Raw genomic sequence first — 18,660 nt, 5'->3', positions numbered from 1 at the left:
GATGAATTCCTATGAATATCATTACCCATTGGTCTGCATGACAGATCCAAGAGCGGGCCGAAAGGGGACCTAGGCTGGTCCGCACCGTCCATTTGGCTTTCTTTGAAATATCAAGTGACACGTACTGTGCAGGATACATGCATGAAACGCAGAGTATGTGCTGCTTTGCAGCTTGCCGGATTCTATTTAACCCATTTCGTATATAATATGATATAATAAGCTAAGAGCGAAGAACGAACAACGAAAAACGAAAAACGAATTGATATACAATATTAATAAAGTACAGTTAAAAATGGTGACTGTCTCCTTTCTTACCCCTGTTCTTGCCTTGTAGTGAAAAGGAAACATGTCCTTCATTTGAAGTGTGACAAACATTAAAGGGGCGTTATGAGATGTGAGAGATAGAAAAGGCCATGTCAAATGGAGGTGGAAGAGGAAAGAACAAACGAGCCTAGAAAGACACAGACAACGACGACCAATATCCAAGCACAAAACAGATCCGAGAAAGGGCTGATGACTTCTACATTGAATTGTTTTCAATTTCTTTCTTCTCAAAATCTCAAATATTCGTTACTCTACTTTTCATTCTTGCTATTCGATCTTTATGCTGTTGATCACCTTCGATTCCAAACATCATTTCAGCGTCTTTGACTGATAATTCCATTCGACCTGTTTCAAGTTGGGTTTATTAGCTCAAATACTTGAAAGTCAAGATTGTGATTTTGTGCAAAAGGAAATGATAAGGGCGATGACGATTGATGCCATATAGCAAAGAAGATTAACAAAAACTTACCGTCTTTGCAAGTCGCTTTTGATCTCATTTGATCACATAAATCATCAATCAATAAATGATCTACGATATTCCTTGAAGTCGCCTATTAATTCGTTCGAACAGACAATGAGACAAATTAGCACACATTGAAAACGAATACTTTATCAATAGAAAAAGGAATTGCATTATTACTTACATCATCACCCATAGTGTATTTCATCCATAGATCACTTGGTTTAACGACGTTACCATGCTCATCTACTACATGTACAATTTCACATGGTGCTTTTGGTGGACCAAATGTACTTAATGCACTTGGTCCACTGGAAGTCGAAGATTGAGGTGAATTATATGATGATTTCTCATTGGACATTGATCCTGAACCTGAACCTGATCCTGATGACTGTGGTGATTGACCGTTGGAGTTTAGGGGTGAGGGTGACATGTTCAAGTAGTTGTTTGGACTGAAAGGATTGACATTGGTTTCAGCAGGTTGAGGAGCTGTACCCAAGTTGAACAATTGCGAAGGTGAATTTCCGCCGAAAATCTGTTGTAATTGTGCGTTGAACGCCTCATCTTCAGTTGTAACTTTCATGTCAGTATCAACATTGTTGTTACCCGTTAATGAGGCGAGGAAGTCTGAGACGCTATTATCGGTAATATCATTCCAATTGTTCATGGGCTCTGTCACTGCCGCAACTTCAGAAGTAGGTTCACGGAAAGCGAATCGGTTGAAATCGTGTGCTTGTTGCGGTTGATTCTGAATGGGTTGTTGCACTTGAGGTTGAGGTTGTTGCTGTATTTGCTGTGATTGTTGTACTTGTTGTGGCTGCTGGAACTGGTTTTGATGTTGAGAAGAGGTTTGAGATAAGGAGACGGGATCCCACATCGTTTCGCCGGTGGGACCAAATGACATGGATGCAGGCTGTGAGTTAAGCAAGGTGAAAGGTGTCGTGATGTTGTTACCATACAAAGCAGTCGATTGCGATTGATTGGTTGTACCACTGTTTTGCGCTTGCGATACCGCTTGATCAGCCAACAAAGCTTCCACACCTTGAGGATAGAGAGATGCCCATATTGCGGCCATGTCTGTATGATTGTTTGAAGGAGGCGAAGTGGTCATTGACGCATTGGATGAGGTATTGAATGATTGTAATCGTTCTGGAGAATTCGATTGGACCGATGATTGTACGGGGCTGACTCGCGGTCGACCGGCCCCAAACAAGAATGCGTTGTATGCATCTGAACGGAGTAAATCGGGTTGTGGTGGAGGGCTGACATCAGTGATATTACCACTACTACTGTTGATGGACACCAGGGATTCAGGAGAATCGCTTATTCGACCATTAGGTGCTGGAACGGAGATCTCGTTGATACTCTTCAGGCTATCATCAGTTGAAGAATGAGGTGGAGTAGGTGGTTTCGCAGTTTGAGGTCGAGGTATGTTAAATGAAGGAGGTGTTTTATTCGTCGGTGTACTAGAACCAGTATTACCATTGACAGGCATGGAGAATGTAAAGGCAGATTGTTTGAGTGAAATATTTTCTTCTTGTAATCTTTTGAGGATACCACGTAGATTCTCATTTTCGACTGATGCACCGTATGATTTGGCTTCGAGTTCGGCTACTTTTTCTTCGAGCTGATATCAAAGGGCACGCCACGTCAGCTATCGGTGTCTTTGATATATCTCAAGATCGAAGAAGAGACTCACGTCTTTCACTTTGTTCTCTCGTCTTTCCCTGAATGCTTTTTGTGCAGCTCTGTTTTGCTCTTTCCGTCTAGCAGCCTTGTTTGGTTCTTTTCCCTCTCCATTTGACTTCCTGCCCCCTTTCTTGCCTGAACCTTTACCAGAATTCGTACCTTTGTTATTGTTGTGTGCTCTCTTGTCTTCGTGTCCAGAGACGTCATCGGATTCAGAGTCTATGGAATGGCAACCGAAAGAGTCAGGATTTGAACGCGACAAAGAAGGAAAAAAGCAGGGGAAATAATACTAACCATCATCATCGTCTTCAACATCTTCAATGATAGATTTCCTATGACCCGAATTTGCTTTCCTTTTGTTCGCTCCGGCTCCACTCACTCTCCTCTTCGTCGACTTTCCCCCCTCGATATCTTCGTCGTCGGAATCATCGGATACACTGGATGTACCATCTCTCTTATCTGGTGGAGAGATGGAAGTCTCCTCTGTGGCTGAAGGTGGAGTATCTTCAGGGGTATCTCTTCCAGGTACGGGCATAGTATTGAAGAATGCAGAAGGAGGGAATGAAGTCTGGTTTGTATCGACATTGTCGGAAGAAGCGGATTCGTTGGGAAGGGTGTTGAGGTAATTGAGAAAGGCGGAGGTATTGGGTGATAATACAGAATCCATTTTGACGTAAGATAGGATTGTATTCTAGATATGGTGTAGTAATGTTCTTGATGGATTCTCAGCCAGTACTTTACTTGTTGATGGAGAAAGCTACCCTTGTAGGGTAGTCAATGTGAGTTAGAGCAGTCTTAAAACGCTGTCAGAGTATCTGGTGGAAATCCTCAATCTAACCAAAGAAATCGAATTGTCAAGTATTTGTATAGCTGATGAGACCCTCTGTATAGTGAAAGAATGAACGTGTTCTGATTTCTGTGTAATCGAAGATTATGGGAAGTGAAAGTTGACACGATTTCGTCTATTCTTTATTTTTCTTGGAAATTGCTTTGTAAGCAAAAACCGGTGGCAAATTATCCTTTTAATATTATATGCCTTTCCCTTTGATTGATTGTACGCGTCCTCAACCTTGTATTCACACCTTGGTTTGGATACTAACAAGTCTACAGTACGTCTGTTGGATAGAAGCTGAGTGGTTGAGGTATGGTATTAACCAGTTCTGACAATATGATACTATGGGAAAGTAATGGGAAGAGGGCCAATGTTGTAACCAGATGAACTATGCTTCGTGTGGTGTGGAAACCCGATGCCCGCACGCTATCTCCCGCCGTGGAGATGATGGGGTACTGTCAACTGCCACATTTGGAATGTTCATATATCATTTTATTAACCTTGTTAAGAGATCTACAAAAACTACTCGAATTATTACCTAAAACAGTTAGATGAAGCGGACCCATTCTTAGTCCACGTGGAACATTACGGGTTTCTGTCTTTTTACTTCTTTCCCTCTTTTCACAGATTAAGGACACGATTGAAATCAAACTTTTCCCCGGTTGATATATCTACCATCCACGTTTCTCCACCGTATACTCTACACGAGTTACTCTGTCATACTTCATCTACCATCATCTGGTCAGAAAGTAGTGAGACCTGACCTCGGGTTTTTTTTTTCATTTTATTGGTTTTGGGAATAAATAATAAAATAAAGGATTTTACCCGCAATTATCGGCATCAATCCAACCCCCCATTCAAGAACCCCTTCTTCCCAAGCTTTCCTCTTTCTCAATCGTCAAATCAATTAACAAAAAGAACACGTCAGATCTTCCCTATCTACCATCCAATCGTTTTTGTCACCTTCGATTCAAGCAATTGATTGTGGTCCTGTTCGATTAAATTCCTTTTCGGCTCAATCTCGGCTTTGATCTGGATCCTTCCAAATTAACGTGATCCCATCGAAAAGGAAAACACGGACAGACACGTTAGGTTAATCGAAAACATTAACGCGTAGATATAGATTAAACCTCAAAGATAGAGAAAGTATTTTATCTTTATCAAAGTCGTGATCTGGATTAAGGTAATCGAATTCTGACCCGTGAGTCATTTCTTCCATGTTTGTCTCTTCGGCCCGGTTCTTCCTTTTTCGTCTCAAGAAGCCCTTCATCTTATCACGTACTATTGAATATTCTAAACAAGCCTTTCGTTCTCTTTCGTGGTCAAGGAAAGATCGAGTGGAGGTGGTCCACTTTTATTTATTCAAGAGCTAAATAGTTTTAATCGCACCACTTAGATTAAGATCAATGTGGGATCTTCCATAGTCATGACTACGCCTACCACCTCATCTCTTCCATTGCCCAATAACACCAATAACAATCTCGGACGCGTCTCACCTCTTGACCCCTCTTTGAACCTCTCGCAATCATCTCCATCGTATAATCCCAATCAGTTTAATCTGCAAGATAATCAACACGCTGGTCCTTCCTCCTTTCCTCGTCCTCCTCCACCACACCTCAATAAGAACGGATCTACAATACGGCCTCCACCAGCTCATCAACCTGTAGCGGGTCCCTCTCGTCCCCCTCCCCATCAACAACCCAATCAATTTCAGCAGCAGTATGCCGCTTTGAACGGTTTGCCCGGTCAGCAGCACCAGAATGGTGGATCTCAGTCTTTCAACAATGGGGACCCGTCTATACACGCGAGATTGCTCTTAGCTGCTCAGCAACAAGCTCAAGCCTCAGCCGCAGCAGCAAATGGGGCCAGTGCCGCTGCAGGAGGGAATATCCAAAGGCCACCTGGTATGTCTGATCTAGCCACTATGGCGAATAACATGCCGGGGAATAGAGAAGCTATCATGAAACAAGTGAGTGAGCCGCATATATGAGGTGAATTTTGGAAACCTTTAATTGATGATTCGTATTCACTAGCTGCAGGCTCTTCAAACTTCTCAAGCTCAACGGGCTAGATTGGCTCTCGCGCAACCGCAAGTAGGAGGACAGTCGCACGCTGTGATCGGGTCACCTGCTCCTCCGACAGCACCATCTCCTGCCACCATGACGGCTCCCTCGCCTGCTGGGGCATCGCAAAATCAACAGTTTCAACTCAACCAAACGCAATCTGGTCAATATCCTCAGGACGGTACTAATCAACCAGACCAGTTGTGGCAGCAAAATGAGCAGCAGCAGCAGCAACAACAACAACAACAACAACAGCAACAAGCAACCATGTCGAATGGATCTGGGATAGGTGGAAATGCTGGAACGCAGATACCTCCGCAACAGCGAGATTTCCTCGCCGCTCAACAGGAAAGAATGAGAGCTGCTCAACTGTCCCAGATTCAACGGCAGCAGTCGTCTAATCAACAGCAACAGATATCTCAAGATCAATCACAAGGGTCTCAGCAGACACAAAATCCTCATCCAGGTCAATTATCATTACCGCCCAACTCTATCCCACAGCCGTCTTCAGGGCAGCCTCGACCTCCCGGGCAATCGAATCCCATTCGACCCCCTCCCAATGCTGCCGCACAACGGCAAAGTTTCATCAATTCTTTAGCTTCCTTCTACAAGCAAACGAATCAACCTCTACCTCAAGCAATATTCAATGGCGAAAGAGATGGAGCTTTCAACGTTGGAGGAGCATGGGTAGATGTCGTGGAACTCATTATGACGGTAATGAAATCCGGCGGTATCATGAATGTAAGTTTTATCACGACGATTTCGTGAGAATCTGGCACTGATAGAACCATCAAGGTTATGCAACAAGGGCATGATCAACCGGTATGGCGACATTTGATACAAGGCAGAAACATACCTAATCCTCTACCTCAACCGCTTGTACTGCCGAAACCATCTAATGCGGATCCCAATTCACCTAATCAGTTGACCACCAACCCAATTCAATACATTGTTACTGCTTACATTGCTTGGCTTCAAGCTTTTGAGCTACACATGAATAGGCAGAGAGCACAGGTAGCTCAGAGACAACAAGGTGGACCAATTGGAAGACCTCCTTCCCACGGTGGTATGCAGACGCCGAACGTGAACGGTATGCAAGCTGGTTATGGTCAACCACTGCAGTTCACCGCTCCTTCGCCCATCGCTACCTCGTCTAATGCACCCACACCCGCAGGGATGGTTCCCCCATCTCCTACATCGGCTTTCATGCACAATGCGGCTTCGCCTGCCCCTATGGGTACTCCTCCGGTGACGCAACCGAGGCAGACATCCGGCAGAGGGAGAGGAAGAGGGCGTGGAAGGGGACGAGGGAAAAAGCATGACCTGTCCACCCGAAACATTCCTGCTCCAATACTTACCGGTATTGCTTCCGCTACCTCTCTACCATCCGCAACAATGGGTACGCCAGATACAGGCCACAAACGCAAGAGGGAAAAGAAGGATAAAGGGATACATTCCGCCGAAGTGAGTCTATCTGAATCTGAACGTACGTGATTTTCAACTGACACGATGGAAAGAATTCGACGCCGTCCACTCCTGCGATCGGTCCCATGCAAATTCAGACGCCCTCTATACCTATTGAACGCCCTCCAACGCCGAAAAGAGCAAGATATCGAGTCGAGTATCGTCCGATACATAAGGTCGAAAGCTATCTTGGAGGATGGGATCAAAATCTTGTTTCTGCAACTTTTGCGAAGAACTCATTGACACAGGGTACACGGCCAATCCATGACTTGACTGTGGTGGATATGGACAGTATCCTGATGAGCCTTCGTTCGAGATTACCTCACGAAGTTGGTTATGCGGTGACTGTATTATCGATGCTGTCAATGCCCCATCCAGAGGAAAACGTTCAAGGTTTACCTCTTTTCCATCTGCAAGAGATATTTCAGGAGGTCATTGAATTAGTAAAAGATGCTGCATTCGGAGAAGATGGATGGGAAGCATGGCAAAAACAGAGCGAAGATGCAGAGTTGGCACGACCGCCGGTTGGCGGTGAAACCAGCTTCGGCGCGAAAATAGATCTGAATCAAGTATCTTTCCTTGAAATGGAGCAGCTCGGTCGTGATTTCGACTACTCTCTGGATGAAGATGAAGATCTCAATTCACTGAAACCAAGGGAACAGTCCGGGGGTCAAACGGATATCATTTTAGCAGGGTTAAACTTGTTGAGAAACTTTTCTATGTATCCTGACAACCAACCTATCATGGCATCATTCACTGATCTGTTCGAATTATTGGCCTCGGCGTCAGACGCAAGATTGTGTCGATTACCCGGTGAAACCATCTCCGACAGACCGCGAAAGCCTTATTCAATCCTGGAGTTGGCTCGAATAAGGAGAGATACGGTTAGTATCTTGACCAATATTGGATCTCTCATAAATCTTCGAAACGTCTCAGCCAAATCTACCATCGCTGTGTTTCGTCTATTATCAACATTTCTCAATTCAGGATTTGAATCTTTATCTCTTAAAGAACCGATATTTGGACCGTCAACTTCAATTTCGTTGTCAGAAGTCAGACCACCAGTAAATCATTCACTCAATCGAGCATTAGAAGCGTTTTGTAAATTATCTTCTACCGACACCAACCGCGAAATTATCGGATCGAAAATACAATCAAGAGAGTTGATACGATTGTACGAAAGTATCCTCAAACTTTTCCCAATCACCAAAAGACAAGTGGATTCAATGCATACTATCGAAGATTATTTAGGTCAATATGAATGTTTATCTCTATCTTTATATTCCTTGGTATTCTTATCGTCTCCATCGACCAGGACGATGATGAGAAACATGCCAGGATCATTATCAGTGATAACGAGAACGATATTTGATACGGCACTTCAAAAAAATGACTTCAAGACTAATCCATTTGGTATACTCTGTAGAAGATTATGTGAAACGTTGGGTATATTGAATGGCAATGTATCCGCGAATGGAATAGTAGAAGGTACGATGTCATTCAGCGGTGGTGGGATTGATGGATCAGGCTGGAAATTCGCTTCTAAGAAAATTGAAAAAGGTTGGTTGGCAGGTTTATCAGAAGAAATTTTAGGTGTGGTCATGAATGTCAAAGCTCTAGATTTACCTGCTTTCAATGAATTAGAAGGTATGTGTTGGGGTACTGAGTAGAAGAAAAATGTACGGATAAAGGTGTGGTATATTAGTTGTTGAAGTGAAAACAAGCTTCCAGTTCAGTAGTGTAGGTTATATTACTGGCTGAACGGAGTAAGAGGGGGAAGGCCCAATAGAAAAGGGGAAAGACATATATACATAACGACATGGCATGATATGTATATGTAAAGACAAACATAGAGTCTCAAATGGCTTATTGTCGCCTCATCCAGCTATATTTGATGTTATCGATTTCTGAACAAGTGAGTATTACTATTGCAATTGGTCATGGGGTCATGAAGGATAGCTTCACCATAGCAACATAGGAGAAATAACTTTTTCCAGATTTTCACCTCCACTTGATTTGTCCACTTTGTGATAATTTGACTTTTTCGCCTTCCCCTGTTGTAGCTTGATACTGCACAAGGTGAGATATAACAGAATCGGGTTGTATGAGACGGTCATCAGCGGCGCTTTTTTGAATCATCGTATCAACGCAACTTCAACCACAAGCTGGGTCTGACAATTAACCCAAATGTCTTCTTCCACGGGAGATGAATTGGAAACTCTTCAAAAACAATATTTATCACTCTATCCACTATATTTACTTTCCATACCACTTCCAAAGTTTCTGGTAGAGATGCAAAATCAACATTATCTGATTGACGAGCTGCTGGGAGAGAGGTATCAACCTGAAAATGAATATAAGAGGAAATTCTGGAGAAAAGTTTTGCAAGTCATGGAAATGGGTATGAAAGAAGTTGAAGAAGAAGGAGAAGATGAAAATGAAAATGATCTGGTAAGTTCGAGATTCGAGATTTCGAGATTTCGAGATTCGAGATAGGGGTTTGAGATTTGAGCTAGGGAGGTGCTCTGTTTCTTCCTGTGAAAAACCAATAATCTATACTGATATCTTCCTTATTTCCACTCCACCTTTGAAGGAAATCGACGAAAGGTTTTATGATGTATTGACTGAATTGATGATTGCAAAAGGGGGTCCATCGACATTGTGAGTCATTCATCCATCCTTTGTATCTCAAGCTCCTACTGACTTTATGGCTTTTGTCATAGCGATAAACCTGCTTCATCGTTCAGGACATTCATATACAATATGCCTCATTCTCATCCTTTCGTTCAGCCCCAACGTCAACCTCAACGTCCAAGTACAAGTACAAGGGCGAGTCCGGAGAATGAAATAGGTAAAGGTAAAATCACGCTGGTAGAAGAACAAATCGCTATTCAAGGTGGTACGACAGGGCTTCGAACGTGGTAAGTCCAGCGAATATAGATCCAATCTTCGTGCGATGTGCCATGTGTCATGGAAAAAGAAACAAAAGTGCATATCAAAGTAATATAGTCACTAATATCGATTATATCGCTTCCTCACAACACGGCATACTTCAAAAATTGCTGCAACGTTATAGCGATTACTGACATCATACATTGGGATACTGCTAGGACGGCAGCACTTCATTTGGCTCATCATATACTCCTTCATCCGCAATCAATATTCCAAGATCCAACCACAATCGACAGGGGCATCATCGAACTGGGAGCTGGAACTGGATTTTTATCTATCTTATTATCTCAACTAGGTGTAAATGTAATATCGACTGATCTAGGCGATGAGGCTCCCTCGGACGATCAAGATCAAGCTCGAGAAACTAAGGACGAAGACGTAGAAAAGGTCGAAACACACGTACAGTCGGAGAGTATTACACCTCTAGCAAGGTTGAAATCCAATGTACTTTTAAGTACGTGTATCCCATCGACCCACACTGTTTTGTTTTGTTTTTTCATTCAGGTATCAAGTGAATCCCAGTTGATGTGCAAGATCAAACTAGATGACCTCGATGAGATCCAGGTCAAATCATTAGATTGGACAGAAGCTTCTTTGCACTCTCCTGAAAGACCTGAAATATGGGACACGCTAGAGAACGAAAGAAGGACAATTATAGCTGCTGATGTTGTAAGTCTTTCTCTTGCACTCCAGTCCTGAATTAACAAGCAGAATGACGACTACTGCGGAGCGAAAGTCATATCATTTCTAAATAGTCAAACTGACTAGCTTGAATTAGATATACGATCCAATACTCATTCCGCCACTGGTGAATACCATTAATCGTTTAATAGGTGATTCCAAAGCGGAATGTATCATTTCAGCAACAGTCAGAAATCAAACCACGTTTGATGGTTTTGTGAATACATGCAGTACGTGTCATCCCGTCAGAGTGTACAGCCCTGAAAAGCTGATTTGATGTTTCTTTCTTGGATTCTTCGAGTAGAGCAACACAATTTATCGGTTAAAGAGATTGATGTACCTCCCATGGACGAGAAGAACCCAACTTTCTGGGACTCAGCGTTGGATAAAGGAACACAAGTAAAGATATTGAGGATCACTAGAAGAACGTGATTACTGTTGCAGAAAACGAGCAGTCTGAATTGCAGAACATCCTCCGTCGCCAAGGTCTGACTGAAACGCAGCTGATCTCGTACCTAGCAGGTGACTGAGATTTGACCGGCGGGTGGGAATCAGGAAGGCTTAGGCTACGTTTGTGGAACTGGGAATGGTTTTTGGTCAACTTTCAACGTCTCAGCTCTACCTAGAATGAGCGCAAATCCAGCTTATGATTCCTACGAGTACTGCTGTCCATACGCTATCTGGTCAATAATGTTAAAATGTACCCGTATAAATACAATGCATGAACCAAAAAAGGGTGCATCACGTTTAAGCGGTCTCGACTTGAAGCTGAGAAAAGAGAACCCGATAGTCAGCATGACCGTTATGATAGTATAAAAGTGGAGAGAGAGATTAACTCACAAGGTCAGAGTCCCCAGCGTCTTGGATGGACATCACACCGACTCTGTAAAGTTTACCAGCGGCGGTACCGAGGTCAACGTTTGAACCGTCGTAGTGGTGTACGTTGGTTTTTGACCTGTTTCAGTGGAACAAGTCAGTCTCACATGGTCAGAATAGATGATTTAAGAAGGAAAAACCATAAAAACTTACAACATGGCGTAGTACTCAAGCTCTGATTTTCTGATGGGGGGACAGTTCTTGGAGATCAAGATAAGCTTGGCTATTTACCGATGTATAATTTTTTTGGGTTTGGTGTGATTGTATTGATATTTGATGTCCATCCAAGAACGCATCATGGGATGGTCAGTACATCATTAGTCGTGAAAAAGATTGACGTTTTGATTGTTGATGATTGGAAATTTTTTGATATTAATTGAATAGAGAGGTTTTGAAAGAAGATAATACAAAAGTCAGCAAGGAGAACCTTCTCAGCCTTACGGCTCCAGTCTCCATATAAACGAGTGCTTCCTCTCTCTGTATCTGTATCTCTCATCCATCCTCCCGCTCATCCACCACCACGGCTCTTCACATACCAGGATTCGAATGTCAACTCACATTTTCCAGATCGGAGTTGCTTAAGAGCTTGCTTGTAACCGAGAGTGTACTATTCCCATACAAAAATCTGGCGTTAGCACCATAATCTCCTTGTACGTCGCTTCTGTTATTTCCGCATCATCCCTATCCCTATCGACGCAATTCTCTCTTTTATTGCAAGCTCTCAATCTCTCTTGTTTCCAACCCCAACTCCCTTCCTAATGCTAAATCCTCCAATGTGGAATTACAACGCACCTTTCCGGATTTTACAACGAGTTGTAATCGAGTGTTGATAGACTCGGAGGATTTGGCGGACTTGCTCTTCTTGACGGGGGCCATTTTGATCAACGGGTAAAAAAGTGTTGTTTTGAGAGTGTGATTTTTTTGAAGGATGAAAGAAGAGAGTATCAAATGTTGATATTGACAGTGTTGAGAGGTATTTTCCAGGATTTGGCAAGTGAAGCAGCGTCTCCAGGATTTTTTTAGTGGCAGTTTCGTTTTACTCGGCGTTTCACGGGATTTGGGTAAATGTGGCAGGTAGGCACTTTCCACTAGGACTGCCATGCATGCATAATGATGATGTCGATGGTTTTTGCCGCCTACGATTCGAGAGACCTTGTAATTCTCTGAAGTATCAACATCGCAAAACCACTCTACCAAATCATAATATCCCAAACACCGATCCTCAGACAATCCACTCGAGTCGACCAAGATACGAACGAACGCATACAGTAGATCGACTAAACCTAATATAACACATCAAGGATAAGGACTTTGCGTATATTTATCAGACATGGCTTCATTAACGGTTGTTGGACTTTCTATCCTCGGTGCAGGTTTAGCAGGTCGAGTGGGATATCAAATGTTCCGAGCGTCAGCGGGAGGTGCGGATAAATTTCTGAAAGGTGGATTCAAGGGTAAGATGGATAAAGCAGAGGCTTTACAGGTATTAGGATTGAGGTGAGTTTTCAGCCGTGTCTTCACTCAGTGAGCATTGGGAATGTACATATCTATGAATTCTTTTGGAATATGAAGACTCCGTTCAGCTGGAGCTTTGAAAAGATGGATGACACTTGGTACAGATTATCAAGGAAAACAAGCTGATAATCTTCGCCGTGTCTTAGAGATCCAATCACGTCGAATCGACTGAAAGACGCTCATAGACGATTGATGCTTGCCAATCATCCTGATAGAGGAGGTTCACCATACTTAGCAGGGAAAGTGAACGAGGCCAAAGCATTATTGGAGTGAGCGTTCACTCTGCATTAGCGGCTCGAGATTTCGCTTACTGATAATGATCTGAATTATCTCACTTATCTCTCGTTTATGATGTTCTTCTTACCACAAATCGCCATTTTCACTTTATCGTATGTTCTTCGGTGTTCAAACGACAGTAAAGAAGCAAAACGATAAGATAGCTAGGAGGAGCTCAATAAAAATATCAGCGATCGGAAGGGAGGCGCCTGGATAGTGGGGATTCATAGCACGACAGACAGACAGATCATCATTTGTACAATTAGGGTTTGAATCACATTTGGGCATCATTTATATATATCATTACATTCTGACAGCATGCACTTCTCTCGTATGGGACACGCCTTCATTCTTTATCATCTCTTCAACTGATCATGCAAATGAAAAATGGATATTGGTCTTCTTATGACCTGAAGTCGAGAAGATGGATTCTTTGAAAGTGGAATTTGCCTGGAAATGGCAACCTCCACTTTTCGCGTTCGAAGATTGTCAACAATTTCAACTTTTTTATTTACCATCCATACCTTGTTCGCTGTCATATTCCGTTCGTTACCTCACTACGCCCAAGAACACCTGCCTCTAGACACAAGTTCGACTGTAGCTCTCGATCGAATCGATCACTGAAGTTTGCGAAATTATGTCCATTCACATAGACCCGGACGCTTCTGAAGCTCAACTATATTCCGACTTACCTTCACCTCTAATCCTTCCCCCTTCAGAGCTGTTAGAGAATTACGAACCCAACGTCCTTGCTCCTTTAGTACGATGTTCGAAACTCCCTTTTCGACACTTGACTTCGTTATACGAGACTCATATAACTCACACACCCATGATGTTAGCGGAAGAATTCTCAAGAGCTCAAATTGCCCGAGTATCCGATTTCTCAACGTCATCGGATGAAAGAGGTGTTTATTGGATGACACCTTGTTCAGGTAAAGGAAAAGGTAAAGAGGTTATCAGAGTTAATCATCCAGAAGATTATCATTCAACCTCGTACGAGAAATGTTCAATTACATATCACAAATCACCTTCTTCTTCTTCCAGTAGATACGAACGATTACCACCTAATCCCACACCGCCAAATAGGGATTCACAATTAGTAAAAGGTGTTTTAATGGCACAATTCGCTTCGCCAAATCCAACTTCATTAGCAGATGCAGCTGAACTAATCTCACCATTTGTTGATGGAATAGATCTGAATTGTGGTTGTCCACAAAGATGGGCTTATAACGAAGGTATAGGTTGTGCATTACTTAGAAAACCTGAATTAGTTAGAGATATGGTTAAAACTGTCAAAGGTAGGATGGGTTGGAATTGGCCTGTTAGTATCAAGATTAGGGTGGATCCAGATCCACAGTAAGTACCTATTTTCCCTTTTCCACTTTCCTCTCCTTTCCGTTCAGCTTATCGCTTCATGTTGACGAATCATGAATTTGTAGACAGACTGTCACACTCATTCAAAATGCTCTTTCGGTCGGTATATCACATTTATCAATTCACGGTAGAACAAGACATCAAGCATCTACAGATCCGGTGAATCTAGATGGTATTAAATTCGCTGTAGAGACTGTCAATGGACAAGTTCCATGTACTGGAAATGGTGATATATGGACATATGAAGATGTCATCAATATGAGAAATAAAACAGGTGTCAAAGGAGTCATGGCGGCTCGAGGTTTGTTAGCGAAGTGAGTAAATCCCATCCTTTGTCCTCTCACTGTTTGATATGAACAAGATGCGTTAATCGCTGGAAACCAACTGATTCAATGCATCGTATCATTCAGCCCCGCTCTATTCGCAAATTACTCTTCTACCCCATCACACGCCGCAACTCAGTTCATCTCACTATCAACATCATACGGTCTCATCTTCCCTTTATTCCATCGACACATGGCATACATGCTAGAAAGTCAGTTTTCTCGACCTGAGAAAGTCTGGTTCAACAGCTTAAGCAGTAGTGTCTCAGCTATTGATTGGTTAGAAGGTAGAGGATTAGACTGGAGATCTCAAAGAGATACAGTGTGGGATGCTAGAAGAGGAAGAGGAACAGTTGAACATGTACATATATGATCTGGATCGCCCTATGATGAATGCGTAGAATCTTATATAGTACAGTACATTTCCGTTGATACATATATATGTATGTATATGTATATATATATTCGAATAACATATTCGTCCAATCCAATGACAATCGCTAGGAACAATACACCATCTACCGATCTATCCCTTTTTTATTCCCTTTTTTGACCATAATCCGAACTATCCACACTTGATTGAGTCCAATTCGTAGTTGTGTTGGCACTTGAAGCTAATTTTTTCAACTCAAATTCATCTGCTGAAGAAGATGAATGAATTTCATCCACTCTATCCATACCTGAAGGAGTTGAAGCTCTAATTGTGTTAGAATTTCTATTCCTACTTTTACTTCTTGTTCTACCTCTACTTGTTGATCTTGGTCTTTCTTTCTCATTTCCGTTCCCATTTCCCTCTCCATTCTCCATGGCATCGGCTACTGCTGCACCACCTCTTGGCATCGTAGGAGGTAAACCACCTCCACCTTGTTGATGTTGATGTTGTGATGGTCTGGTGTAAGATCTAGGTGCCATTGAAGTTAGATGGAATACGGTAGCACTGTTAAACCGTGACAATTCATTTGGATCAAATAACCCTTCTAAATCACGATGATGGAATGCGTAATCTGCGACAAATTCGCCCAATTCCACTTCCTACAACGATTGGAAAAGAAAGTCAATACAACAATCAGTACCTATCTCCAATTCGCACAAAAGTAACGATAATACTCACATCCATACCGACGATTTCGGCTTCTTCAGTTGATCTGAAATGACATCCAGGAATAAGGTTGATAACCTGTTGATCGATTAATCCAGGAAGATGTTAGTCGTGATCAACAGTTTACGATATCTTGCTGGCGATGCTACGAGGAAATAAGGTATATCACTTACAAACATTATAGCATAAGTGACAACAAACGTATAGCCTAATCCAACTAAAGCCCAAACGATTTGTTTGGCAAATTGAATGTAATTGTGATCTCTAAAAGACATAATGTCGAGTCATCGATCAATCCAAATCAGCGCGTTGCTCTAGAAGTATATGTGAATCGTAAACAGCACTCACAACCAACCACCATCGATTTGTGAGAAACCATCATTCGCAGCTACGCTTGATTGAGCGAATAAACCAGTCATCAAGACTCCGACGACTCCAGCTAAAGCGTGAACGGCGAAAATATCCATTGGATCATCTACTCTCATTGAGACTTTCAATCTGGTTGACAAATTCGATACTGCAGCTGAAACTAATCCGATAAGTGCACCAGCCTAAATACCAAACAAGTGATCAAATTAGCGTTCTTTCCGTTCCCACTATAGCAACATCCCCTTTCAAGCAATGATGCGTCGAGATCGTGAATTACTCACGGGAGCTCCAACAAATCCAGCTGCAGGTGTAATAGCTACCAGACCAGCAATTGCACCTGTGCAGAATCCAACCATTGACCACTTTCTTTCTAATCTGAAATCCATAATAAGCCAAACAATTCCTCTGATTGCACAAGGATGACGAGCAAGTCAGCGGGCTTCCTTATTGATAACCATTTCTGTCAATCAATTGACTCACCCAACGGAACCAGCTAAATTAGTGACGAAAACTGCCATAGCAGCTTTTAAAGATGCGGCGAAACATGATCCTCCATTGAAACCTAACCATCCGACCCAAAGGAACACCGTGCCGAGGACGACATGGCTACGATGATCTTGTGGTTAGTCATGGGAAAACTAGCAATACCTGAATGCTATAGACGGCCTTCAACTCACCCTACATTGGAAGGTTTGAAAGCGACTCTCTCAGTTCCGTAACCTCTTCTTTTTCCAATGAAATATGAATACGCTAAACCAGCTGTACCAGATGCTATCTCAACGGGTACACCACCGGCATCTATACTGTATATCAGAATCTGTTGCTTATTCATACCTTGTAAGGTTGTCATTGAATTATGTGTTGAACTTACAACTGTGTGTTCACATAAACGTCAGCGCCAGATTTTTGACATCAGGTACAGAATAATAGACAGAAGACTTACTCTAAGATACCCCATTTATAAGCCCATCCATTCACACTCCAAATCCAATGAGCTAACATATCATAACATAACGTTGTCCAACAGAAGATAAAAATCAATGCAGGTAATATCCTAGACCTTTCAGCTGCTGCACCTAGTAGAACTGCCGGCACTAAACATGCGAACATCTGCAGATCGTTCGGAATCTCGAGCATCAGCCAAGTTTATCTCCCATAGTAGATTTTGGACTAGCTAGTAATAGTAAACGACGAAGAGAAGATCACTTACGAGTTGGTATGTCGCAAAGACAATTTCAGGTAATTTTCCATTGGTTTCCGGTACAGGTCTTTCTAAGACTTGTCTAAATCCGACATTCCTATATGCACACAGAGCTACATTATCAGTTCCTTTCTTCTATATCACAAGGGGAGGTGTCCAATGACCCACCTTCCATCTCCGAAGAAGCTTCCACCACTCTCTGAGAATACTAATGAATACCCAATGAAGAACCATTGAAACGAAACTATCCCCAATGACACTAATGATAAGAATAACATCGACAAAGCATTTTTACGTCTTGCTAATCCTGAATACAGATATCCAAGGCCCGGCAACTAAATTCATTTATCACGAGTCAGCATTGGTAGACCCCGTATGATATTAGGTGGCTTACCATGAATACGATCAAAGCTGCAGAAGTTAAGACCCATGCTATATCTCCTGGATCGAATGCTATCCGTATTGTATCCTATTAGTGGGCAATTTGTGAGTTCTGGTAACAGAATGAGCTTACCTGACGTGTTACCGGATAACGTAGCTAAGATATCCGTTCCCAACGGTTCAAATGACACACTACCATCTGAAGATGTCAAGAGGGCACCGTAAGTCAAATTGACCATTGCGGAGGCTTATGAACAGATTTCAGCTGAGCTGGAGATTTTCTTGCCGCTTTGCTATACTCCTCCAATTTACCGAGTCTACTATGGCTACTGGCAATCTACGTTTCCTGCTGAATATATGAAAGATGGAAATGAGTGCTAATACAGAAGTGATCTGATTCTGAGAAACTTTGGATGATTGGATTGTTCGATTTCTGCTATAAGGTGATACCGATTCTTTTCTTGACGATATAAACACTTGGCTGAAGGGAGGATGTCAATATGAGTATAAGATTATTGTATATTTCAGAAGAGATAATTTTATAAATTGCATAAAAGGAAACATCCTAAAAGTGACGTTCTTGTAATTTTAAAAAAGTTATATCATGAGAGAGACCCCATACCCCGTTCGTCGGCTTCAGAATGAACCGATTTCCAAAGTTCCCTTCTCTACTGGTAAGGTGTCACTCTACTGTAATGGACCAGTTCTCTTTTTCTTTCACCGAAAATAGAATGAAAATAATAGAGTAACAACCATAAGGAAATTCGCTAAAACGATAGAT

General features: G+C 42.3%; 7 protein-coding genes across 7 annotated transcripts; 4 read left to right on the top strand and 3 right to left on the bottom strand.

Annotated features, from left to right (window-relative positions):
* Window positions 1–559: 559 nt before the first annotated feature.
* Window positions 560–3,140, bottom strand: IL334_003279 (uncharacterized protein; the record flags this gene model as incomplete). The annotated part of the gene is made up of 5 exons (XM_062935013.1): window positions 560–669; window positions 794–875; window positions 969–2,411; window positions 2,484–2,692; window positions 2,768–3,140. 5 exons carry the CDS (start codon window positions 3,138–3,140, stop codon window positions 560–562), a joined length of 2,217 nt encoding a protein of 738 aa, XP_062791064.1.
* A 1,591-nt stretch (window positions 3,141–4,731) lies between these two features.
* Window positions 4,732–8,502, top strand: IL334_003278 (uncharacterized protein; the record flags this gene model as incomplete). The annotated part of the gene is made up of 4 exons (XM_062935012.1): window positions 4,732–5,274; window positions 5,339–6,109; window positions 6,164–6,832; window positions 6,886–8,502. The coding sequence occupies 4 exons, from the start codon at window positions 4,732–4,734 to the stop codon at window positions 8,500–8,502; spliced, it is 3,600 nt and encodes a 1,199-aa protein (XP_062791063.1).
* Window positions 8,503–9,019: 517 nt separating this feature from the next.
* On the top strand, window positions 9,020–10,897 carry IL334_003277 (uncharacterized protein; the record flags this gene model as incomplete). Its single annotated transcript, XM_062935011.1, has 7 exons — window positions 9,020–9,283; window positions 9,426–9,493; window positions 9,556–9,753; window positions 9,943–10,228; window positions 10,289–10,453; window positions 10,563–10,695; window positions 10,770–10,897. The coding sequence occupies 7 exons, from the start codon at window positions 9,020–9,022 to the stop codon at window positions 10,895–10,897; spliced, it is 1,242 nt and encodes a 413-aa protein (XP_062791062.1).
* A 315-nt stretch (window positions 10,898–11,212) lies between these two features.
* Window positions 11,213–12,217, bottom strand: IL334_003276 (60S ribosomal protein; the record flags this gene model as incomplete). The annotated part of the gene is made up of 5 exons (XM_062935010.1): window positions 11,213–11,233; window positions 11,306–11,420; window positions 11,495–11,564; window positions 11,900–11,948; window positions 12,134–12,217. The coding sequence occupies 5 exons, from the start codon at window positions 12,215–12,217 to the stop codon at window positions 11,213–11,215; spliced, it is 339 nt and encodes a 112-aa protein (XP_062791061.1).
* Window positions 12,218–12,671: 454 nt separating this feature from the next.
* Window positions 12,672–13,129, top strand: IL334_003275 (uncharacterized protein; the record flags this gene model as incomplete). Its single annotated transcript, XM_062935009.1, has 2 exons — window positions 12,672–12,838; window positions 13,003–13,129. The coding sequence occupies 2 exons, from the start codon at window positions 12,672–12,674 to the stop codon at window positions 13,127–13,129; spliced, it is 294 nt and encodes a 97-aa protein (XP_062791060.1).
* Window positions 13,130–13,769: 640 nt separating this feature from the next.
* Window positions 13,770–15,202, top strand: IL334_003274 (uncharacterized protein; the record flags this gene model as incomplete). The annotated part of the gene is made up of 3 exons (XM_062935008.1): window positions 13,770–14,488; window positions 14,572–14,820; window positions 14,917–15,202. 3 exons carry the CDS (start codon window positions 13,770–13,772, stop codon window positions 15,200–15,202), a joined length of 1,254 nt encoding a protein of 417 aa, XP_062791059.1.
* A 164-nt stretch (window positions 15,203–15,366) lies between these two features.
* Window positions 15,367–18,118, bottom strand: IL334_003273 (uncharacterized protein; the record flags this gene model as incomplete). Its single annotated transcript, XM_062935007.1, has 12 exons — window positions 15,367–15,861; window positions 15,941–16,006; window positions 16,102–16,192; window positions 16,277–16,479; window positions 16,579–16,702; window positions 16,778–16,903; window positions 16,975–17,100; window positions 17,241–17,407; window positions 17,508–17,595; window positions 17,667–17,833; window positions 17,893–17,951; window positions 18,013–18,118. The coding sequence occupies 12 exons, from the start codon at window positions 18,116–18,118 to the stop codon at window positions 15,367–15,369; spliced, it is 1,818 nt and encodes a 605-aa protein (XP_062791058.1).
* Window positions 18,119–18,660: the final 542 nt, after the last annotated feature.

This window comes from Kwoniella shivajii, chromosome 4 (assembly GCF_035658355.1).
Source record: "Kwoniella shivajii chromosome 4, complete sequence".
NCBI lineage: Eukaryota > Fungi > Basidiomycota > Tremellomycetes > Tremellales > Cryptococcaceae > Kwoniella > Kwoniella shivajii.
This window is presented reverse-complemented; position numbering and strand designations above follow the sequence as displayed.